Raw genomic sequence first — 27,035 nt, 5'->3', positions numbered from 1 at the left:
ACCTCTTTTGCAATATGTAATGAATCCGCAAGTTGTAATGTACTACTGACATTTCCGATTTCGGTAAAGATAAGGATGGTAACTAAAGGTATTCTTGGGATGTTTAAGTAATTGAAAAAAAAAAAAAAAAACGCTTTTCTCTATTACAGTTTTTACTTTATAGTGATCAACGTTAGAACCGGACGTGGTTGATTTCTGCCATTTTCAGTTTAAATTTTGAAAACTAAATCGATTCTTAAAAAAAAAAAAAATATATAGTTTTTGATCTATGTAGATCAATACTGAGACTGAAAGTTGTAGTAAATTTATATCACTTCCAATTTTAGTGCATTGTTAGAGATGAAAGGTCTTAGGACGCTGGATCAATTGCTATATGATACTGTCTTTGCTCTATAGTAATCAATGTTAAACCGAAAATGCCTAATTTCTACCTCTACCCATGGGTAAATTATCTTCATTAACGAACTTTTCGAAATAATTATTTTAGCTATCGATCCCAGGAGACTGAATTCAGTAATTCACTTGCGTTTAGTAGTTCGCGTGTGAAGCAAAAGTCGTACCGGTGTACGAACTAATATTACAATATTGTAAATCCCACTTGGGTGATCCTGATAAATCGACGTGTTTGTCATATTTGGTTGTATTAGGTAGTAATCCTGTGGAACAGAGAACGTTGAAATATTGAAAGTCTAGGTCGTGTTATATGAATAGTTTTCGTTATGTTGAGAAAGTGGTATCGGTATACCTTGATGTTGAAAACAAGAAAACATCGAAAACTATCCAAATACTGAAAACTATCGAAAAATCCCGACATTTCAAATTATCGATCGATACATCAAAATATCGCAAGTCCTACCCACGACCATTTGAACCAAAGGTGCGCGTGCTAGCCAATAGGTAGCGGGAAGAGCTGTTCCCAAACTCACGAAATCGGCGCTCACGAGTTCGGAACTCACGCTCATTCGACCTCAACCTCACGAAGTGAGTGAGGTCAGACTAGTGAGGTTGAGTGAGCGTGAGGTAAGGCTGGTGATGTGAGCGTGAAGTTGAGTGAGTGTGAGGTCAGACTGGTGGTGTGAGCGTGAGGTCGAAATAAGTTTGTGAGCGTGAGGTTGAGTGATGTTAGGTCAAAGTGGTCACCTCTGGATGGATCCAATATTCGTCCATAGTTATCAGACGGTCAGCAAAGCCTCCTCGTCTTGCTCCAAACGATTCAACAAATGACTCGACGTGTCACGTCGTGTTTCTTTGAAGAAGAGTCTGCAAACGCAGAATCCAACATGCTGACACCTTAGACATAAGCAATTCATCACCTGTTATTTTCCACATACTACCATAACTGAGCCCACTTTACTGCATGGTGTTATGGGCCAGTTTTTCATTACAGCTCTTCGATTTTCTTCACTATAGCAGTGGCGTCCCTGATTGAGGACGTCCAGGTCTTGGCTCGTCTCTTGGCTTGTATTTACTGTTCCACCTTACAACAGTATTATGGAAGGTCAGTCACCACCGTACACAAGCTTTGTTCCACCACGAATTTGTCGAACACTGTAACCCTTCAAATACAGAAACTTAATCACTCTACGAGCTTTTATCGTCTCCATCGTGCACCTTACTGACAACAGGCGCCACCTGTGAAGAAAATACACGACATGAATCATACATGTAAGATTTGAAATCTACACAGGCCAAGCTACATCAAAGTCACTCAATAACTTCTCAGAGATAATTAAAATTTTCCGAAACCTCTTGTATTTCAGCTGAATAGCGTATGCGTGGGTCCAGCAACGCCTTCGGAGTAGTGTTATCAGCGGCTCGGCTCAAGGCTTAGTAACCACCGAGCCGAACCGAGAAGTGAGCCGAGCCAACAGCTCACGCAACCGAACCAGTAGCTCATCGCAACCGAGTCGGTTCGAGCCGATGGCTCACTTGAGCTGAGCCGAGCCTTTTGAGATCACTAAGGGGCCTTTTCCCAAAAGTGCTCTTTTCCAGACTGTAAGTAATATGGGTAGGACATTTGGTTAAAATTGCTCCAAGTGTTCCAGACTCATGCTGAAACACATACACACATTTTAGATATATATATATAAATACAGATAAGAAACGGCTCGAGCAACATGACTCATGGCTCAATCACCACTGAGCCGAACCGAGAATTGAGCAGAATCAACAGCTGACCCAGTCGAGCCGGCTAGAGCCAATGGCTCACCTGAACCGAGCAGTTGGTTCAGCTGAACTGAGCCGAGTCGGTTGACGTCACTACTTCGGAGTGACTGGAGTAGTACCGCGATGGGACGTTTTTCGCAGTACAGGTAGTGGAGTGTGAAGAAGAGAACATACACCTTGTGGACAAAAATCGCTCCACACCATTGTAGGACAAGTATCTTGTGTTCATGCATGTAATGGCCCATAGAGTTTCGTCGAGTGGTAACTGATTGCTGAAAATCGTAACGAGGATAGATTCCTGTGCATCGACAAGTTGACAGCGTCTGCTGAATGCCTGACTGGCAGCACTAAGCTTTTGCGTAAGTTTTGATTCTGAGCCACAAAGCGTAAGGCTACAATGAGCGCATGAACATAGTCTCTGGTGCTAAGTGGAAGATGGTCCGGTTTTTGAACGATACCGCTTCAATCTGTCCTATAGTGAAGGCCACATGCGGAAGGCACTTATCTATCGTGCCTGCGTACATTGTGAAGCGTCGTAGTGGCTGAACACCAATTACGATGTCTAGAACGCCATTGAGTAGACACCCATTGCAGTTGCTGTGTATTGAAGGCAACCTCACCAGACATGTATCCTCAGGGGAGTTCTAGAGGCAGAAGTCACAGTTCTTTGAAGCAACTCCGGACGCTATATTTCAGTAGGAATAATGCCCGGTCACATGTATCTCAGAATTTATAAGCTTCCTTCGAAGAACAGCGGGTACAGTTGCGTCTCTGGGCTGCACAGTTGCCATCTAACATTTGTGGAATATGGTTTGTTTGTCACAGTTCTTGAGGGACTGCTTGTGTATTTGGACTGGAACTTCCTGGGGAACACAATCCAACGCCTGTTTAATTCAGTGTCTTGACGCATGGAGGCTCTGATTGCAGCACGTAGAGGATTTTATGCCAGATACTACCAGATTTGAACAGCTTCGTCTCTTTGAGTTGTTAGACGTTATTCGAACAAGCAGTGAAACACATGGAAGGCAGTTGGCAGTTTGGTCACGGACCAGGGAGTTGCTTACTATCGAAGGAGGATCTAAATCGCAAAACGTGTCTGCACAGAATACGGAAAGATATGTTTAATAATGATTTTACTTCATAATGTTAAGCTTACAATTATATTTACTTAATGAAGTTACTTTTCTAAACTTCCTTTTTTTTCGTTGAGAAGGTATTATATGAAACTTACAAGTGGAAAATGGAGTTAAATACAATCATACTTTTCTATTAAAGGTAACAATAGGAAAGAAGCTCTTAAAGAATTGAGATATACTTTTTATTACTACATACATAACTTCCCTGTATTTTGTTTTATAAACTAAAGGATACACTATGAGTCTGTTATGTAACAGGCACACTTTTGTCGCAAAAGTTTAAGGTACTATGAGAGAATTGTATAACTACTACTACTCCGTCGTCAAGTGCACGCGTGCCTTTGCTTCGTTCGATTCCCAGTGGAACTTTGAACACCTTACGGTAGTTCGAATTCCATTTCAAACTGTAGATTCAAGTTCAATATATCCTCAGTGCTGAAAAGAACGCTAAACTCCGAAACGAATCGACGAACGTACAAAATTTACATCTGTTCATGTCACTCTTGAACTTTAACACTTATTACGCTTTATCATGAGAAATTATGTGGAAGTTCCACTAGTGTTGTACAATCCGCGGCAAAAAACCTGCAACATGAGGATGTAAGTTTATTGTGAAACTACGCCTAACAGCACAGAGAATGAACATTACGTCTAAGTGGAACGAATCATGCCAGGATAAACCTCGGCCTCCTCCCGTGCACACTTATTTTGGAGCAAAAGACTTCGTCATTTCACAATAAACTTATATGCTCATGTTGCAGGTTTTTTGCCGCGGATTGTACAAACTTTTTCTTGGTTGATCATTCAATACTTTTCACTTGACAAGTAAAAAGCAAAGTACAAGTTTAATGGAGCCACGGGCTGTGCGAATGTTAAGGCTCACACATTTGCTTAATTGCGTGTTGTAGTCAGAACCATGCTTCAGCCGTCTTTACTGTGCTGTTGCTGTGTCATCAGTTGTAGCTCAGAATAATCCAGGTCGCGCTTGGTACTCATTTCAGAAAGGCTGGATAAACCTTAGAGCCTTATTGTAATAAAGGTAGAATGATAAATTTCCTTCTCCCACCAGGAATTTAATCCGGGTCCTTTACCGACTATGCTATAGCGGATCTTCACTTGACATGGGGATACTTAAAGGAGAAGAAAAAAATATCTACTTATATTCGAATTTATCACCCAATATTCCAAGACTTAACACCAGATATTTCTATTGTTTTTTTCAATAGGTACCTTACCAGTAATTTTTGTAAGTATGTGAATTACTATTTTATTACCATTTTCTGTTTCAATAGTTATGATTTGTAATAATACTAATAATAGTTATTATTTACATTTATTAACATTTTTTATTATTTTTGAACCAGCCTGTGGTCTCTCCAATCATTGGCATGGTAAGTTGAATAATGTTGCTTCACGTTAAACTTCTTGGAGCAACCCCTTTATGTTTTTCGATATATTAAACATCTAAGACTGTTTCCGTCTTCTGCGAAAAATCACAGATATTCCCAAGAGGGGTTGAATGAACTCGGATTGTTCAGTGGTCTTCACTGTGTTGTCTTACGGTCTTTCTGTGGGGAATATAAGTGTAAATAGTGTAATATTAAGAATGCTTGATCTAAGTTCATAGCAAATTGTAACATACGTTAAAGATGTTTGCACCATGTTGTCTTCTGACATATATATATATATATATATATATATATATATATATATATATATATATATATATAATATAAATTTTAAAACTAGAAGTAACTCATTTTTTCAGTTCATATATATATATATATATATATATATTTGAATTCGATATCAGCTGAGGGGAAATACCTACGCCATTTTGACTAACAGAAAACATTTTCTGCTTTTGAATATTGAAAAGGTAAATGACATCTTGTAAATACACGCGTACATTTCGTATAATAAAGTCTAAATAAATACATGTGTGCAACCATTGTGTAGAAGTAGCAGCCCATCCTGTCGAAAAGTAATTTTTCTTGACGTGGACTTCAAACGTTAATGTGCGTTTAGTAAAAGTGGGATTTGATTGAAATTATAGGAATGTGTGTAATATTTGGTTAAAAATAAAACCAACGGGAAATAGTGTTTTCATTTTTAGTTTATCCTTTCCTCTTTTTGTACGTATGGAATGAGGAAATTACATATTTTCGTCCGTTTATTGTCAACGTTTGGAATAAGCTTTTTCTGTGACCTCACAATGTATGAACAGTGCACTGTAATTCGACAATGATAAGGACAAGAACGAGCGAGTGTCTTCGATATTTGAAAGAGGGCCGAGAATCCTCCGATGAGATTTCTAGTCGACTGTGACTGCAAGGACGGAGGGAAACGTGTCGTGGTGGTGCAGTGTGTTTATAAAAAGATGCTTCAAGTTTATAAGAACATTACCAACAGTAATCTGTAAGTACATGCCAGCGCATTTTAATTGTAGATCTTATGGGTGCATATAAGTTCTTTGACCCTCGTCACTTGTGTGAGTAAAAGGAGGAGCGGAAGATGATTCCGGACAAGTTAGTGGAAAAGGTGATAGTGATTCATCCTATTTAGAAATGATAATCACAGTTGGTTAAACGTGGTGCTTCTTTTTTCGACTTTGCATCCAAGTATGCTTCTTCAACATCATAGTCGCGTCAAGGAAGGTCTTATTAAAAGTTTTCTGTGATTTGTTAGGAACTATACATTCGCAATTTACTCCTGAGGGAGAAAAATAAACAAGGAGATGTATATGGATATTTTACCTCAGTTGCGGTAACACGCCCATTGTAAGCGCCTGACAGTGATGAAATGGATAATGGTACCTTCTCCATGACAGTGTACCTACTCACCGGTTCGTACTCGTCATAAACGTTTTGCCAAACTGGTATATCTATGCAACATCCCGTCAGCTCACTCGAATTAGTTTCCTTGCAATTTTTTGAGATCGTTTTCCCAGATGAAACATTTGAATTGTCTTTTCTCGTCAGAAAGTGAGGTACTTCAAGGTGGTTTGAAGTAACCACAGTAAGGAGTTACGAGTCGAGCTTCTGTTTTCTATCTGGTTATTATTCAGGCTATATGAGTTTGTAGATAACAATGTATTAAGTTCTCTCGAGGTCTTCCGTTTCCTTGCATATCATTGCACCGATCGAACACCATTCGAAACCTTGATACCATTCAGTACCAATTTTTTATCTCTTTCACTTGCCTTTATTACTTGCATCCTTTAGTCTAGATAACGTATTCTTGGTACGTTAAAGTGAAAACTTTGTTTAGCTTCACCCACTTGCCTATATACAACTCATGTACAACACTTCGATGTGATTAAAGACTAAGTCCTATGCTTCTTTACCGGGGAGAGGGGAGGACTCAACTACAGAAAACTCGTATCACCATATTTACAGAGAATTTTCGTGTAATTTCTGACGAAGTCGTTTTGTTCAATAGTCGGTCATTTCAAGGCTGTCGCGTACTGCTTTTTCTTAGTACTAGTGTCAGTCATATACTTTCATGATAGAATCTCAATACTTGCAAGCAGGTACACACAACATATCGATTTCCTATTATTAGGCGTAAGGAGAAAAACTTGGAACATAAACAGAAAAAAAGTGTTAAAGAGGAAGAATTGAAAGCGTGACCTAGAAAAGCTTTTCTCCTTTTATTTCGTGTGTTTATTAATGGAATGAACTTGGCTCCGTGTATCTTGGAGTAAATCATATCCTACATATGGATTTATTTTAACATGACTCTATTATAATATTGATTCACACTGCGATAGAACATTTGTTGGTGTAAGTATAGTAAGACTGCTGAATATGTTTACATGTCTGCGTGCTTTTGTTGTAGACAGGTTTCCATTCAATGTAGGTTTTCACATTTTGTCATGTAACTGTTGTGTTAATTACAAAATAGCACTTTTGGATTATGATGGTAGTGGTTTTATGCATATCGTATTTATATCAAAGACTCACTCATAATTATACTAACATTCTTGTTGTGTCGCATCTTTGTTGTGAGACCCAGGTTCAGTTCTCAGTTTGTGGTTTATGCTCACTTAATCTGCAGGTCCACGTCTTGAGGAGAAATTGGTCGAACCATTTAAACTGTAAAACAACTAAAAATACGTAAAAAGTTATCTTCACAAAATTAATACATATTAATTATTTCCATATCAAGAGAATGGCACAGTATCGAATCCAAACCGTTAAGTAAGCTTAAAACTAATACATCTCTTTACCGGAGGGATATTGAGTGGAATGTGTCATGGAAGGCTCCGGGTGCAATGACTGCTTTCGCAGTTCCTATGAGTGTATCCGGATAGGCTTGAAACTTAAATGAAAATTTCAAAGTAAATAAATAAATAAATAAACTGTTAGCCAAGAACTCAATATATGGGGCATGACTTACGTGATACGTTGTATCTTCATTTCTTACCTCGCGTTGTTAAATATCATCTATGCTGTCAGTTTACGTAGTTTCGAGGAGTTAAATGTAAAACTTTTTACCGACTGGAAGAAACGAATAGATTGAATAGAAATTTGGCAACGGTCGCTTCGGGAAATAATAATAATGAGTTGAATAAAACAATTCAACGTACAATATATTGTGAATTTAATTACTTTCTTGTTTTTAATGAGAATTTTATACATTTTTATCAGTAACAATCAATTTTATATTTTATAAAAGTTAATGGCTTCGAAGGCTTCTTTATTCAATTCATAGATAAGAATCCATAAAATACTCGAAATAATGAGATTAACAGTATTTCGGAAGAGTGCTCTCCTACTCTTATCCTGTAAGTAACTGCAGATTATAAATTGATTCGAAAGGTGTTTTATGTATATCGAGAACACTAAAAGCGTTTAAATGCCCGCATCAAAGTCTTAAAATATACATACAGGTTTATAGTAGATGAGACTGACAGAATTTTAAGAGCTATGTCTGTGTTTGCCATTAGGTGCAGAAAGATGACGTAGAAGTCAGTTTCTTGTCTGAAGAAAATTCTATTACGCGTAGTATAACATGAATAACATATAATTGCTTTAAAATGATGTGAACACATTTCACAACAGAAGACCCTGTTAAAGGTGATGGTTATTTTAAAATTAATAGATATTACATACTTTCTTTTTACATCAAATGTTTTGTTTACTCATAACTAATTTTGTGGCTGTATAATATAACTTAAATTATGTATGTAGACGTTATAGTAAAATAAAGCTCAGTTATTTGTGATCACTCTGTTATTTGCAGTCAGCTTAACCTGCGTTTCATCGAAACACGAAAAACAATTGTTTCTTTTTAAAGCACGAGAAAAACGTCGTCCAGAAAAATATAGAGAACGGTTTCTGCGAGTTAACAAGGATGGATTGAAATTGAACTCATACTATTATATTGGATTAGGAATTTTTTTTTCTATTGTACATCTGCATTTATAATATATGCAGTCTACAATAGCCCAATCCTTTAAAAATAGTGAGATAAAATTAACGAAGGAAATATATGGAATTGTGTATATACACGAAAAAGAAACTCCGCAATCATACGCAGCTCTATATTAAAAAGCATAGGATCATAGATGTTACACGTTTATTTTTTTTCTTTTATTTTTATTTAAGAAAGTATTCCCTTTTTGTCGTTATGTCAAGCCTCTTAATTAATCAGTTAAAGAGTCTGAGGTTCTTATTCTAAAAGCTTCGCGGAAAAGCCCTTCTGTTAGTTTTAGTGTAACTCCGCATGTACGTATATTGATTTACTGACAGCATGGAGTAAGCAGGGTTCCGTACTGCGTATGTGGTCATTGACGATATACGAAGGTACACTCATGTCCAAAATGATTGTCGCATATCTATAACTGTCTTCTTGTAAGAATATAATTTGATGGTGATTTTACAGGGTACTCTTAATACTGATACCATGTGCATAATCGGGAAAGGTATATTTGTGGTGAATTTCATGGGAGAAGTATTATAAATACGAAAATTAGAATGAGTAAAACAAAATGTTTCTAAATAAACAAGAAAGTGTTATTTTCGTTTTATTGTTCTTATTTACTGCTCTTTTGACATGAAATTTGCCACATACATGTCTTTGCCGATTATACACATACCAACATTGTAAGAAATACCGGGTGAATTCGTTATCAAATTATATTCCTACAACAACATATTTATAGACATGCGACAATAATTTTGGACATGAGTGTACATCTCAAAGTTGATAATACATAAGATGTAAACTAAAGATTTTCCGTAACAGACCGTTGGTACTTGTAACATTCATCACAGTATTATGCGAGGTTCGTTCATTTGATACATGAACATTTGTGTGTACACGTGTATACAGGGTGAGGTACTTAGTTACCCCACCTTGTAACTACTAAACTAATTGACAGAAATAGCTAAAAATTTTGTGCCAAGCAAATATCAGAAGGGAGAGTTTAACGACTATCATTAAGTTAACAGTGTTGCCATCTCAATATAGTTTCATTTTTTTCAAATAACGCTGTCTCAGGTTATTACATATTTCAAATCTATATGCAAAACGAAACATTAAAATACAACACTTCTTATTTAGTGTTACCAACTAAGAATGCTACAATAACACAAACATCCAAATTTCGGAAGGCTCTACAAGAGTAATAAAGCAACTGAGATGGAGGCGGTGTGTATCTAAATTGACTTATTGTCGACTACTATGACCATGATATGGTACATTTCGGACAAATAGGAACAAAGTTACAATAAATTGAAAATATAATTTTGTTATATACAGCTTTGTTTCGGAAAAGTGTTGAGTGTCGTATTTAAGGAGTTAAATGGTTCTGTGTACGTGCTTACTGTGTTTTGAGTGTACATGTCGGTCTGACGATGTTATTGAATTTAAACATTTCTTGGCATTGAATTGAGTCACAATTGTAAATGAGTTAAATAAAAGACTACTAAGGCGTACATTTATTATTATTAATACTAAAGCTTACAATATGGTTTCGGCAGTATATCATTGCTTTCATCAGACATATTTTGTAGAGTTTGCTTCGTTCATTTTTTTAATACGTTGTTCCAAAGTTAGAATGAGCACTATTGCAAATAAGACACGACTTAGCTCATCTTCACTGAAATGCTACCCACATTTAAGTTTACACCATTATCATTTCATTAGGTGATAAAACTCCTCAGGTATGTGCACATAACACTACGAATGTCTTTAATATTGCAAGAATTTCAAATTGAAAGGAAAGAATCAGTAACATACAATAACAGATCTTAAGAGAGAAATTACTCGAATTACATGAAGATTGTAAAAGTTAGTCTTAAGAAGACTTAGTGTTACTTGCAAAACTATAACAACCACCCTCCTATTTTTTTTTTATAAAAAACTGTCTTGGTGGCCATCTATGCCACACACATATATACACAGAAACTCTCCAAAGGCAGATAAATACACACAGCACACTGTAATTAGTAATAGAATAGGAATCAGCTTCTCCCTGCCATCTTCGCGTGGTAGGCTTGTACAGTCCGAAACAAGTATAGGTTGGGGGTATAAGAAATGATAGCTTAATATTGTTTCTGACTGTATGCACCTTATTTTTGTAACCTGCGTTAAATATCAAAATTGAATATCACAACGTCACTGGTCGATAAAGAAAAATTATCCTCCTCCACCAATATTCTTTCAATAGAGTATATATATATATATATACAAAATTGCATAATTACTCTTTTAATCGAAAAATTCAATGAGGCAGAATGAGAAAGCAAAATTCGAAGTAATTCAATTATACAATTAAATCTTTCTCAAATGCAACAGATAACAGTATAACAGCTTTATAGTTTAATGATGGAATAAACAATTTCAGTTTCTAATCCTGAAACAACTACTTTACCTTTTGGCACCATGAAATTATTCGGATAATAATTGATTACAATACCTGAGGGTAACCAAGCTCTCTTTGACTACATGTTTCAACATTAGTTTAGAAACAATATTTATATTCACTGAACAATCACTTAAACAACCTATTTCAAGAATTTATATATGTATAAATAACTAATCAATACAGCATATACTGGCATCTACCACTTTTCAACAATTTGCCATGAATACACTCACGAAACAATTGTACTTTCGTAATTTTCTTTAAACTGGACTTTTAAGATACTTTTCACTAAATTAATGTTATCACAGAGTGTCTATCGGTCACTAAAGTCACGGAAGTCATTAACAAAATTAAAATTAACGAAATTAGAAAACGTTTATGAAAGTCAAGAACTTTAGCTTTTGGGTCACGATTTTTTTTATCTGTACAAATATAAGTACAGTATATGGAAAATTTTGTTCTATAAAACGTCAAAATTCACCGCCAAAAATGTCTATGGCAGGCTTTAGTCGCTACCAAATCGCAAGCAAAGTACGCTTCTATCGCATGCATAAAAATTCGGCCTAATTCGCACCCAAATTCGCTCTTGAAAATGTTACGAAATTTTATGGTTTGGTAAAGAAAAGGTCACGAAATTTAATTTTGGAATTTTAGTACTTGCCCTGTACCAGTTCAATTCTGACCAGTTTGATTTGTGCTTCATAACTGAAGATAGAGCGTGAGACGGAAAATTGACTAATTTAGTTCCATTTTTTGCCACTATGGCGTTAGTCACAGATTCCGTGACGTCTATACTTACTGTTTTTTAACTGACAAACTATTACATGTTGGAGTACGGGATGGTTCACTCTTAACCCTTAATATTCCTTTATGACCAATAGACGTAATACAGTGAAATTTGATATAGATATCCATATATTTATCAGTTTAATGGCAGTTCCTAATGAAAGTGTATCTTACAGATTAATATTGGCATATTGGACCAATTTTCGCCCGCAGAACAGCTCTAATAAAACGTTAGATGAAGTCATAGAACAAGTGTAATGTTGTACCATTCCGCTTGTTGTGCATTATTTAGTTCCGTTATTGAAGATCGAGGCAGAAATCTGCGTCGCATTTGTCTCCAAAATGGACCACAGGTGTTCAGTTACGTCAAGTCTGAAGATTGGGTGGGCTGCAGTAGTTGTTCAACTTAATCCCGATGCTCCAGTCCACGCCGCATAGTTCCAGGTATGTGGATACTGACATTAGCATCCTAAAATATGGCTTCATTAGCCGGAAACATCAACTGGACTACGGATGCATGTAGTCTCGTACAATAATCACGCAGGGGCGCGATCTGTAGGCGTCAGCGGAGGACTTACTCAAAGCAAGGATATTGGGGCGGACATCACATTGCTTACGCCATATTTCAGGGCTGGGCGGAGAGCCCGCTGATCATAAGCTTCTTTCGGCGCCTGCCACACACAAACACGGCCCGTAGTTTGAAATATGGTGAACTATGATTCCTTCTACTTTACACATGTTTTCAGTCATCAGCAGTCCATATTGCATGTCTGCGGCACCATTGCCTTCGAGGCAAAGTGTGATTCTCTCTCGCCCCTGCAACCCGATACCATATATCCATTCATATCATGTAACTCTCGGCGGAGCATAATTATCAACCCAGGCTGTGGAAGTTGCAGCTTAAGTTCCTTTGTCACTTACCGCAGTCGCACAGTGGTACTGAGGAACAGTCCACGATAACGCCCGGCGGGACTTGTTACTCAGGGTATTCTGCCGACCACTGTTCGCCGATGTGATTTTGCTGTGACTTTTGTAGACCACTATTACATTGTAACACCTGTTCAGATCACTGCACAGTGCCGTTCTACTGTTCTTCATGTAGTAATACATCATCATCAATGCCCTGGTGTTACGGTCGACGTCACTGTTCTCAACCCAATATTAGACTCGTGCAAATCCGTGTGCTTCTATTAAATTGATGAGTATATGTATCTTTGTCTATGAGGGGTGCATGATGATATACAACATGTATTAAATGTTCCCCGTTGTTAGCATCAGATGCGTTGGCTGCACACGTCTTTTGCTACAAAAGGCATTTAGCAACATACCGAGAGTCATATACATTTAATAGAATAGAGAGTGAGAATTTTGGGGAGATCGATTTTTTCTTTCTTTCTTTTGGCACATCCATTGGAAGAAATGCAGGATGAATGAGGAAAAGAGAGGTCAGGAGATCTGGGTGGCCAGAATCTCTTAGAAAGTGACACGATTTTAAAAAAGAGATCAGTTTTGAACAGTTTCGCCGCTACAAATGGTAGCGCCCCATTTTACAGTACTATAAAAATAACATTAACTTATGAAGTTCGAATGTTACAAGGTCGAGAACAATACCTTGAAGTTACCAAGAAGTTCAAAGTTGCCAAGGGATAATTGTAACATGTCCAGATATGGCACTGTGTATTTGTCCAAACTTTAGCTGTAGTCAGGAAGGAAGGGACATTACATTTTTTGATACCAGTTCAAGAGTTATTTACTTCAAGTGTATCATTTTTTGTTCAGATGAAACAATGGAGTTAATAAAACTCATTTTACGTTTTATCGGAACATTAAATGATATGTTGTATTACATTTTGATAATTTGGAGAATATAAACAAGATTTCTCTGTAAATTTGGGTGGGGTGGGGGGCATTCAGCTCAAATTATTCCAAATATTGTATCTTCGTAAATACAATAGGGGGCCACGTGAGCTTTGGGGGGAGGAGGCTCGGACCCCCCAGGATCGGCGCCCTTGGATGTAAATAGGCCGTGGCTCATATTCCGTATTAGCTTTTGCAAAGTGCAACGGAAAACATGCAAAAAGGAATTACAGCTACTGTGTCAGTTATTGCAAACTAAAACGCAAATTTTGCTTTGTGTTGTGAATAATTGTGAGAAGTGTACTTTCCTCTCCTGTTCATATATAAAGTTGTAACTAACACAGTCAAATTTTCGAACTACGGTATTAGCTTTCATTAAAACAAAAATATATATAAGAAATAGGCAGTTTTTTGCGGTTGGCTAACAAGTCCCACAATCTAGGCAGGAGTTTCTCATTTGTTACGGTTGACAGTTTCGAAGGTGTCATTAGGAATCGCGGTAGCTCAGTTCTGGAGCGCTCACCTGTGGTGCATGTAGTCCCCGGTTCGATCAAGTGAACTTTGTGGTGGTCAAACACCGTGTGCATGGGTTTTCTCAGAGTTCTCCCGTTTATTCCTACTTTCTTCATTCCACCATTTTATTCATTTCTAGTCACCACTACCTCTTTTAGCCTAGTCGGCATAAAAGTGGAACGTAAAAGTGAAAGAATATGGCACTGTGTATTTGTCCAAACTTTAGCTGTAGTCAGGAAGGCTATGCACCTACAGCCTAAATACATGCTATGCACGCTATTGCACCTACTTTATGCATTTCTTTCTAAGCGGATTTCTGTATATCTTGCTACGGTAGAATGACCAGTTAGCACGGTAATAGTGGTCCTAAATAGATGATGATAGTGTGATAGTAATACAAATATGATCGAGCATCTTGAAGAGCTCGGATGAAAAAGTGTTACATATCATATATAAGTATTACCAGTTGTTTTTTCCTAAACTGTTCTGAGATGCGTTAAAGTTACATTGAGCACGATGATAACATGATTCAAAACGCAGCTTAAATCTGTTTAAAAAAAAAAAAAAAAAAAAAAAAAAAAAAAAAAAAAGTATTTTTTAAAGGATCTCTGTTATATCAGTACCGTACTTTGCACCAGTCTTCTGTCGGTAAAACCATAAACAGTAAAGAAGTTGTTTCAACTGCCACCGTAAGATAGAACATCTAACTGTATTTTGGCTATACATTTGGCGGTTAACGTTAGTTATAATTACCGGGACGGTTCGTTGTTGTAGAGGTATGGAAAGCAGTTACTGTAAAAGCCGACAAAATTTGAAAGGTAACACCCACAGGAATTTCCGTCGAAGTTAAATCATTTTCGTAGAATACTACTGTATGTAGACTTTGATGCAATAGTTGAAATTGAAATGTGAAACGTTTTAAAGTCATAAAGTAAAACTGGAAGAAGGCGGTTTCAGCCTCTAATCGGGGTTACTTTGCACACGTGAAAAATACCTCTTAGATAGGAAATTATTACTAGTGGAACCTCCTGCATTCTAAATTTAGGTAAATTTCCTATTTAGGTAGATGCCGAATGAATTTCTTGTTGGAAAATAAATTATGAACAGTGGCGGATCCAGAATAGTTGTTTCAGAAAGGCTTCACCCACAAAGGCTTCGGGTTTTTATTGTATTTTGTTTATTTATTTATTTATTTATTTATTTTTTAGAAATACCGGTAACTTAGACTTTTGGAAAGGTTTGCAGCTTATACGCATAGGAATTATTAGCATTAGATTTTTAGAAAAAGAAACCATGCAATTTGGGTGGATTTCAGCCTGAAAGTCTCAAACCCCGTAAATCTTCCACTAATTACGGTTGGCATGATATTCTTGGGCATAAGGAACCCAGGCAATCAGTTGACGGGGATTTTTTGTTTGTTTGTTCCTGAGTTGGCATTTGTGTGGAACATATGCTGACTATTAGAATGTAGTTCCTGTGCCGGTACCAGAAAATACATAATTTTCTTCACAAATATTGGCAATTCATACTAAGTATCGATACTAGTACCCTCATTCTAATATCAATATTTGTAAACTGTATGCAGTTTTGTGTAGAAAGTAAAATGTATAAATACTGAAGGGAAAACATTGCACAGAAACATTATATTCGTATGTTAACATACTTTTTTTGTATGTTGTGCCAAGTAACCCCAACTATGCGGTTACTTTGCACCAAAGTTTATATTTCAATAACTATGGTCATACTGAATGTTTACTAATGAACTTATACGAATGTTTTCCATACATATCTAGCTATCATATGTTTAAAATACAGTGTTCTAAATCATTACGTTTCTAAGTTACATGCGATTTTCTTTAAAATTCCTTAAATCGTGTGCAAAATAACCCCGTCTTACGGTATCTTGTTTCTGTCACTAGAGCAAGGGGGAAGGCTATTCACGTAGGAGATATCACACCCACACATATCTGTGAGCGAAAAAGCAGTGGAAGGACTCGTGTCCAGTTTCTACTTTATGAACAAACTCAAAGACGCTGCTCTCAATTTGACTTGTGATATGGTGCTTACGTGTTGCATCCTTCAAAGTTTGTGCAATTCAGGCTGAAAGTTTGCTTCCTTCCTTCCTTCGTTTATTTCTTTATTTATTCATTTCTTTCTTTCTTTCTTTCTTCATTCATTTTTCATCCACTGTGCTCTACCATTTCTACAGGATTAACGTCTTGTCAGTTTAGGCTGATTAATATTTGTAACTATATCTCTGTTGGTCAAGTCGCAGATATTGTACTTTTCAATAATGACCTGGGGGAAATACGTGTGATACTTTCCGCACACTGAACTGGTGTTGCAACATGCAAGCCACACCTAAGTGGGGTGGTTTCATTCATATTTAGGAAGTATCCAATCACTTATTGATGATTAGTGTATTGTAGGAGTAGCAGAGAGAATGTGTTAACATTTCCCAAATAGATAAATTTCTGTTTTTAATAGGATTTCTCGAAAACTATCCAACGAAAACAAAAGTTTCAGAATTAGAATTCACATAGCATATTCGCAATTTTAAATTAAATAAGTAACCTTAATTTTAATTCTCTTTCCCCTTGGGTAGTAAACTTTTCTCACCTATCTCCTGTATAAATGATATTAATGTTTTAATATTTTGTTAGGAGTTAGTTGTAAAATAACGAACTCGAAATCGAATTCTCTATTCTCTAGAATGGTGTTTTGCCATGTTGTTGCTTCTGAAAGGAGAACAAATAGAGAAAAAGCGAAATCTATGTAGGTCAAATGGTCATGGTATGATACGTGTGAAAGACATAATAAATTTATAAGCAATTGCTGCTGTTGTGTACATTGGACCAAAAATCAATAATCTTATTATATTCTATGACCTTGGCATAGTTGACATGTAATAACAACCATTCTTCAATTTCGATCAATCAAACCCTTTGTTTGTTTCATTGCCTCTGGATTTATTCAATTTCATAGGTATACAATATCTCAACGTATATTTCTGGAATGGGTGTAATATCTGCTCAACAGTTTGTTCTTATATTGGTTCTCCATTTTGCAATATCTTAACCCTTTTAAAATCTTATGGTACAATTTGTACTATAGTGGTGTTTTATGGTACTTTGCGTTATAACTCTCCTATTTGAGCTTTTTTTTTGTCCTTTTTTTTTTATTTTTAATTTATTTTTCAAGTCTAGAGGCATTGTAGAACACGTTACATATGGCTTCACGCCTCTCTGCGTCGAGACAGGAGGTGATGACGTCATAACTTTCAAACATTTTTTCGTTTGTTAGGCCTATATTTATTATTTTTTGGCGGGCTTACTTTTGCACCTAGAAGATTGAAATTTTGCACAAACATTCAGTCCACCGAGTAGTATTTATCACAATTTTTTGAAATCTCTGCGTTATCATACGGAGGGTCCAGAGGGGGAAAACTGTTTTTAAAAGGGATATTTTGTTACCAAAAAAATCCCTTTTTCGCTATTTTTACGCCTCAGGTACATGATGGAGGCATGTGAATGGTACCATCTAAAAGGCAGTTCTATTCTGAAGAGAATGGTAATTGAACCATGATCCTAGGGTAATTAGGGATGTCTCAGAAATTTTTTCCAAAAATCCTTTATACGGGAATTCGGTCCACCGAGTAGTATTTATCAGATCTTTTTCAGTTCTCTGCGTTAAAACAGGGGGGTCCAGAGGGGCAAAAAGTTGAAAAAAGAGATATTTTAACCAAAAAATTCCTTTTTTTCGAGATTTTCCCGCCTGAGATACATGATGGAGACATGTGAATGGTACCGTCTAAAAGGCAGTTCTATTCTGAAGTATTATATAATAAGTGAATTATAACTTATAGTGCATAGTTTTTTTTTTTTTTTTTTTTATTAACATGGAACAGAATGGACAATTAAACAATATTTTTCAGTGCGAGTACTTGGTACGTGGAAGGTGAGAAAATAGTTAAAGCATTTAAAAGTAAAAATAACCTGAGGCCAAGGTTGTGGAAACTGGAAAACCAAATTTTCCCACAACAAACTGTAACGTAACATCTAGCTAACCTTGATATATGCATCTGCGATCTAATCTATTGTTTGCAAAAAAAGTTAAACACAAAATATCTGGTAACGTTCTGGTGGACAAATACACGGATTTTCCAAAACTAAACAACAACAACAACAAAATAAAAAAAAAAACGAAAATAACCAACACTTTATTTTATACATAACAATAATATTTATTAAAAGAATATTTATTTGACTAGTCTAAGATTCAAAAATATAGTGCCAACCAGTTGTAACAAACAATGACGATGGTGCGTATAAAAAGAAAAACTTCCGAAGCAAATAGATCATTCAACAATCATTCATTCGGCCTCCACCATTTCGGGTTCACTTCGTTCCGTTCAGAGCTTCAACATGAAGTCTCTGAGTAGCTGTCGTCAGGACATTAAGTATAAATTCAGAAAGAAAGTACAGTAAAACCTGCCTTCAACGGACCCTTTATTAAACGGAAAACTGTCTTAAACGGAAATATTTCTCGGTCCCATGAATTTTTTAGTACAAAACACGTAAAAGTCCCTTCATTAAGTGGAAACTGTGTTATGCGGACAACGGAAAGCAAAATAAACCTTTAACGGAAAATTCTTAGTTCCGGACTACAGCGTTTAGAAAATGTTCAGACATTCTGTGAGAGGCTAAACATATACACACAATCTCTTCTTAAACCCCGCAACTTAATCAAAAATCGTACGGAAAGTCGGAAAGGAGAAGACGAGGTGGAGGAAGAAGAGGAATACAGTTCGAAGAAGAGTGTAGAATAAAGACGTATCAAGATGCTCTCAGAAGTTTAATGGAACTGAAACAATTTGCCTTCCTTTGATTCTGATTCTGATCTCTTACCGTAGTTTCTCAGGCAAAAGGGTGTGCGGAAAGTCAGCAGCCAAGCACAAATGTATACAGAAGCCCTGTTTGACTACTGGAAAAAATAAAGAAAACGAGTGCATAGCATATTTAATATTAATTTTATTTTATTTTTTGTTTTAACTCCTAGAAGAAAGAAGTACTGAAATTGAACACGATACGTTCAGTAACATATTTTCTCAGTATGTCCCTTATCAGTGGCGGATCCAGGGGGCGATCGCTCCCCAGAAGAGGAAACTCTCTTATTTTATATATATAAATAAAACCCATCCCAGAATTTGGAGCTCTTAAAAGTAGCTCTAAGTAGCAGTATTACAACCCACCGCCCCCCCCCCCCAGAAGTCCGTCCTGGATCCGTCCCTGCTCCTTATAAGCATGTATTTTTTTAAGGCAAGGTCTACCTCCATTAAGCGGAAACCTGACTTTAACGGAAATTTCCGCGAGTCCCTCTCAATTCCGCTAAAGACAGGTTTCACTGTATAACTAATGTATGGTATAGTATGACAAGTCAAAATGATCTATTAGCAATGCTTTTGTAATTATTGTATGCTTCTTTCTTTTAGTACCGTAATATATTTGTGCATTTGACTTTATGTAATTGTTTCTTTTATTCTGAATATTAATTAATTACATTATGCATTCTTCTTATTATTTTTATTCAAATCTATTTTATTCTACTATCTGTCACATCTGAATGAGATGTCATGGATCATTTGGGCAATAGTCTCCATGTAACAGGCAATACACTATAACTCTAATCCCACTATACTACCCGTTCCATTATTGTGGTATATTAATACACTTTACCTATTGCACTGTTATAAATCAATTTTATATTTATTATTTTCTTTATATTAGAAGAGAATGATTGGCGGATTATGGTCCTAGGGTAAATAGGGATGTCTGTTTTTTTTTTTTTTAAACCTGAGATCAAGATCTTTTGTGGTAATCTGGGGCATTGTGGAGATTCTTGATAAAATTTCTCCCGCCCTTACTATTCAAGATAGAAGCTTGAAATATGGTACATACATTCAGTCTACCAAGTAGTATTTATCAGGTTTTTTTTTTTTTTTTTTTAATCTCTACGTTCATACAGAGCCATTTCAGAGGGGCCGAAAGTGTGATAATAATTTTTTTTCCCTTTGACGTAACTTTTTCCTTCTCCTAGTATATGGTATGGGCATGTAAGTGTTACCATTTGAAAGCTTTCTCTATTCTAAAGAGAATGAGGTATGAACCATGACCCTAGGCTAAATAGTGACGATGCAGTAGTTGCTTGACTGAAAGTCTAAAAAATACCCAAAAAACCTAAGACTAAAAGGGTTAATACACCAATTTCTGAGCACACTCACAAGTCAATCTATTTTCAAATGTTCACGTTTTCTTCGTGTATTGGAAAATACACATAAATTGCCGTGCAATGTAGGAACAGCATATTAGGTGAAACCCTACGGTGCATACTGGATGTGTTAACCAAGTCCGGTTATGTAGTGCATCATACAGTAGTCTACTCTGAATCGCAAATTAGCATTCGTGCTATTCCATTTCACTTCTGGTGCAAAATGGGTTAATTTTCGTATACTTCTTTTAACACTTAATTATTACTTTGTCCATGATAAACCGGATTACACTTTAGTATAACGCTTTTAATCTATACCGCTCACTATTCAAAATATTTTTTCTTCATGTCTGCCTAGACTTTTTTTTGCTTGTTTATCAACAAACTTACTAGCAGTTATCAGGATTCGCTATACCAGTAGAATAGTGCTTTGTCTATGATTTTTTACTTTCCACATAGAAGGCACGGTGGCTCAGTGGTATAGCACTTACGGATCTGGTTCGATCTCCGAAGTTGGTAGAAGTCGTAATGTACGTGGGTTTCTCAGGGTTCTCCCTTTTCCTCCGGCATTTTTGTTCCAACAATTCTTTCATAATCACTTTCATTACTATTCCGCTATCTCCTTTAGGCTAAGGGACTGAATCGTGCGACGTAAAACAAGTTTTCTTTTCACTTTCCGGAAGCACTGTGGGTTACTGGAAGAGCGCACACCTTTGGCCCGAGGGTCCTTAGTGTGAGTCTATTCCATGTTAGTTTGTGGTGATGTCGGGTTTCAACCGTTCTCTTTATATTTCCCCGACTCTAATAGTTATTCCTTTCTATTCATATCAGTCTTCTTTTGCCTAAGAGCTCCTTCATGGTTTAGTGATTAGCGTACGCGCCTTTGGCGTGGAAGACCCGAGTTTGATTTCTGCTGGGAGCTTATGCGGTGTGGATTCCACGTCTCTTAGCCTCTCTGCTGAAAGGGACGCTAAACTCAAAATTAACTCGGTCTTTTGCCTATATGACATTTCGTGAGACTTCAAACTAAAATAATAATAATAATGCTTCACTTTCTTCATACGAGAATATCGTATTACTCAGGTACTTAAGTATAGTCAATAATGCAGTTTACAGTTATTTTGATCATCTTATTTTCATAGTTCATTTTTCTTCAATTCCTTGCAGTTAATATTTTCTTGTATATCGTGGAAATCTTTGTCTCCGGTACTTTCGTCACATTCTTGTATTAGTATGTTCTCGAGGTATTTTCTTGAGCTCCTTCGTAGCTATGTAATTAGCGTAGACACCTTCGGCACAAGAGACTTGGATTCAATTCCCGATGGGAGATCATGTTCAGTCTATGTCTTTCATAGCCTCGCTGCTGAAAAGAACTCTTAAACTTGAATCAAACCAGGGTATTGTTTTGTCTTGGTGTCATGTCAAGATTTGGTTTTGTCCGTTATATTAGTTTGTTCTTGCAATGTGGTCTACTATTATTTTAGTGTGTTTTTCATTAATATATTCACCACCCATATTTCTTAGCTACTATCCATGCATGATCCATTACTACTTTGCACAGTCTGTAGATGTTGCTAGTGCTCCTGTCTGATCAAAGCAAGCAAAATAACACATTGATTATTCCCCACTTTACACACATATCAGCATTGTACTTTTAACCCCTAAGTCTGGAATTCGAAGTTTTTTTCATGCATCTGTCCAGAAGTCTTTTTAAAACTGAAAAAGCAACTTGATTTATTACGAGAAATATATATATATATATATATATATATATATATATATATATATATATATATATATATATATATATATATATATAGATATATATATATATATATATAGATATATAGATATAGATATATAGATATATAGATATATATATATATATATATATATATATAGATATATAGATATAGATATATAGATATAGATATATAGATATATAGATATATATATATATATATATATATATAGATATATATATATATATATATATATATATATATATATATATATATATATATATATATAGATAGATAGATAGATATAGATAGATATATATATATATATATATATATATATATATATATATATATATATGCCAAAAATGACCCGACCTTCCGTAAATGATCGTGAGATGCAAATGGTCTGAGGGTTGCTATGAAACTTTTTTTGACTCATCCCACTTACTATGTAAACGTTATATGTTAATTTGTCCTTTACTTTTCCATGCTAGGAGAGTTTTTATCCCAGGCAGTCGTAGGCATTATTTTCGTTGAAGTTTTATATGAGTCATATTTCGATTACCTGTCTTCAATACTGTTTAGTATCAATATACTTTTTCATTTATTTCCAGTTTCTTTCCTTCTTTCGTGAATTAAGCCCTATGTATTGTGCAATTCTCTTATGTCTACAAAAAGAACTTTGCACCTATGCCACTATTCTCCGTTTATATTTCTCAGGTTCATGTGTAAAGTGAAATACTCCGAAACTCCAAAAGTTTGATTTTGAAATAAACAGAATTTAAAGTTCGCGGTCTCTGTATGCTCTTGCACTTAAATAAATCACATAAAAATGACTTCAATATTCTGCTGTTCTTAATATTTCACAAAAATGTTTTGACGTAAGTTTTGGTCCTTGTAACCGGAATGAATATCTATTTCTGAATAGCTTTCCTTAATTTTATCCGGAATCTGCCTTAAACTAACTTAACATTTCGTTGCTTTCTTTAATAGTCATTTATTTGTATCTTCTTTTATTCCTTTCTTAAAAGGCATTCGTTATTACAAAGAACTGACTTCAAAATACTGCTAATTTCGTTTTCTTCCGTTTCGTACTTGTCCGTACTTTCTATTGATGTTCTATATCTTTGTGTCTTGAAATAGATGACACTGTCGATAGCTGGGCTATCGTCGACGTAATGCACAACTTTGTTGAGGCACGTATATTTTCCTGTCTAACATTTTCACTTTTTTAGAAGACATGTTCCATTCAGAAGGGAAGGAATATTTGTACGAAATTCTAGTGTACCATCTGATCTGTACTTGATATTAGTGTCATTTGTTGTAATTTATCTTCACTAGCATATTTTCCAGAGCTCTTAACTAGTGTAAACATCACAATATTATCATTAATACTGTTGTTAAGAGTATTAATTCGTTCTGCTTTATTTAACTTCTGTATTGGTCGCAACAGCGAGCAAAGGCTCCGTCCCATCAATATCAAATTGACAGACCATACTTCTACAGAATTGTAGGGCCCATTATCTCTGATTCCGAACACCTGCGAAACAAATGCTTCCACACGTTCTTTTCTATTCCCATTACCTACTCCTACACCAAATTTGGTGCAATTATCTCTGAGTGACATCACGGCCTTCCCTTGTCAGTTTGATTCATTGGTAAAACAAATACGAAATTAAACTGCACTATTGATTAGAAAGAAGATATAAAGTAAAATAATAACATGCATGAAAAACGATGCAATTATGAATTAAAATTCTTGAAGTGATTTTAAAACTAAATGTAGTGCATTTATTTATAAAACTGCAAAATTGCTAGAACTAACTCACTCACTCTTTGATCTATGCAACTCGAGATCCAATGCTTTATTCAGAAAGCTCTTCATCGACTTGCGTCATTAACCAACTGGATTCAGTTTCTATTTCGTTTCCTGTTTCTGCAAGATTTACCTTAATAGTGTCCTCCCGTCTGCGCGCAGGTCTTTCTAATTGTCATTTCCGATTGGATTTCAGAATAAAATTTTAAAAGCGTTCGTATTTCCTTTCTGGCCATTGGTGTTAGGTGTTAGGCAGCAGTATAAATTCAGCAGTTCCTCGTTATGAAGTTTTCACAATTCCCATTCCCCTCCCTCTTGGGTCCAAATATTCGCCTTAGGAGTTTATTTATTTTTCCCTCAAAGTGAGCGAGCTTGTTTCGCAACCATACAGCAAATAGGCAGAATTTATGAACGAATTTCCTGCTTTAAGTCAACATTTAATTTCTTCGCGGATATGGTTATCGTTTATATTTAGAAGTGTCCACTTCTTCGAAACAATAGTTAATATTTTATCATATCGATAATCTGCACAACGAAATTTCAATGTATTTAGTTTTCTGTACATTTACTTTTAAATTCATGTCCGTGCAGGCGTTTATTAAAACACTTTCACTTTCTATTGGCCTCCTGTTTTATCTCCTATTAGATTGATATAATCAGCTTAAGCCGTAACCTGGTGAGTGCTATTCAACTCTAGGTACTGGTTGCTGTCTTTACTTTCCTTGTATCATATTTAGAACAAAATCTGTGCTTCAGGGCATTCTCGACGTAAGAGCTCGTACACAAATATTTCCCAAATCTACTTTGGGTCTCATGTAGTATCCAGAAGTAGTAGGGGGGCTGCAAGGCCGGATGTTATGGAGGGGAGCCTTGGGAACAGGTGTCGACCGGTGGCAGAGTGACTTGTTGTGACGCCTCGTCGTCAGTTGCGATGCAGTTTGGAGCAGCGGTACGCCATCAAGTTTTGCGTCAAACTGGGGAAAATCAGCGACCGAAACCAAGGACATGCTTACGCAGGCTTACAAGGAGGATACCATGAGCCGCACAATCACTCCATAAAAAGAAGGCCAGAATGTCGAAATCGATGTTGATTGCATTTTTTGACCGTCGTGGCATTGTCCATAAGGAGTTTGTACCTCCTGGACAGAGTGTAAATGCAAAATTTTACGTGGAAGTGCTCACACGGCTGCGAAATCGGATCACACGCGTGCGACCAGACCTGGTGGGGAAATGGAAACTTCACCATGTCAACGCGCCGTGCCACGGCGCATGGATTGTGAGGGATCTCCTGACCAAATTCGGCGTTTCCACGTTGCCTCACCCCCCTACAGCCCTGATGTGGCACCGCCGGACTTCTTCCTGTTCCTCCGTATCAAGAGGCAGCTCAAGGGGCATAGTTTCGACTCTGTGGAAGCGGTCCAAGCGGCGACGACGAGGGCGCTGAACGGCATCCCGGAGGTCGACTTCCAGAAGGCCTTCGCGACCTGGAAGGCTCGCTACCAGAAGTGTGTGAATGCCCAAGGGGTCTATTTTGAAGAGTATGAAGTCGATGTACCAAAATGTTCAATAAATAAATAAATAAATAAATAAAAAACAGTCCTACTACTTCTGGATACGACCCTGTATTAACCTAACTAGCTTTTTCGGTATTTCAAATTCGGTAAGTGTTGTACAATTTTCCTCCTGTGTCGTAGGCAACATTGCCTAGAAGACCTAAATTATAACTTTGATTGGTCTCTGGCCCCTCTTTGAAATGTCTTTTCAAAGCAGAACAGTCATACGGATCTTATTATAGTAAAAGGATTTTCTTTTACAATGTTAAAAATACAAATCGATAGTACTTCCCCATTCGTACTTTCCACAAGTAAAATGAATTAAGTCTTCAATGTACGTACTTAGTGGGACAAGAGATTGCTCTTCGCTACATTTTTTAATAATAGTGCGAGATTTTCAGTTCTTGATGAAAAATGTTAAGCACTAAAATGCAATAATGCAAGAACAGTGGTCCTTAAGTCACGCAGTTTTTCATGAAACTTCCTTTTCTACTATGAAGAGGAACATTTCTACTACCCAGAATACAGTGCGCGAAATCATAAAAATCTTATAGCTCCAAGAGTTCTAGCTTTGTAAAATTTCTTGTACTCAATTACATGAAATTCTAGTACATAATTACATAAAATGTGGACGCTAGATTGATAGGGATTCGAAACCTGGTCTCCCTACCGTCATCAAGTAGGATCGGGGTTTAAGTCCAATAGTCCGATGTCGAGATTTTTCTGCATAGTAACAGGTGTAGTTTTCCTATGCGTTAAAAACATTAAAAAAATAGAGTAGTGATTGAAATTCTAGTAATTGTATAGCAGCTTTTTGTGGCAAAGTAGCTAATGCGCGTAGTCTCAGGTTCGATTCTTGATGGAGAATTTGTATCGGATACAAACTCGAATAGCGATATAGATTCACTTCAACCAGTGGGTCCTGTCTCGATGCTGAAAGTTTAACCAACCTACCAGCTTAGTAATTAAAATAGGATGCGAAATTTGTCTTCTGGAACAGATAAGTTAATGAAACCGTGTATTAGGTTTCCTGTATGACTTATGCAATACGGTGTTTCCCAAAGATATCACCGTAACTTAGAATAGAGTGTTTATTAATGGAAGTCGAATGATTCCAGATGGCAAATCTTGGCATGTTACGTGAGTTCTGTCCATTTGCTTATTTCATTGTATTCATCCTTTTTCTCATTACCTGCAGTAGTCAGTAGGATAAAGCAAGATTTATATAAAAGAAGTGTGTTCGAGAATATAAACGTAGAAATGTGTCAAATAGTAACGAAACATATTTCTCTATAAACCGATTATATATATATATATATATAT

General features: G+C 36.2%; 1 protein-coding gene across 8 annotated transcripts in view; it reads left to right on the top strand.

The window, feature by feature from the left end:
• Positions 1-27,035, top strand: part of Caper (RNA-binding protein 39-like protein Caper) — a 125,779-nt gene that overhangs the window by 57,406 nt on the left and 41,338 nt on the right. For 4 of the 8 annotated variants that reach the window (XM_081740617.1, XM_081740621.1, XM_081740600.1 and 1 more), the window contains one exon: positions 4,667-4,693. The exons of 3 other annotated variants lie outside the window; for them this stretch is intronic. In XM_081740617.1, coding sequence (XP_081596743.1) covers positions 4,667-4,693 — 27 coding nt within the window. Of the gene's footprint in view, positions 1-4,666; positions 4,694-12,364; positions 12,409-27,035 lie in introns of those variants that run through there. One more of the 8 variants, XM_081740632.1, reaches the window with a different exon arrangement.

Source organism: Thermobia domestica, chromosome 2 (assembly GCF_964235325.1).
Source record: "Thermobia domestica chromosome 2, izTheDome1.hap1.1, whole genome shotgun sequence".
NCBI lineage: Eukaryota > Metazoa > Arthropoda > Insecta > Zygentoma > Lepismatidae > Thermobia > Thermobia domestica.
Note: the sequence above shows the minus strand (reverse complement) of the source record. Positions and strands in the feature narration are given on the sequence as shown.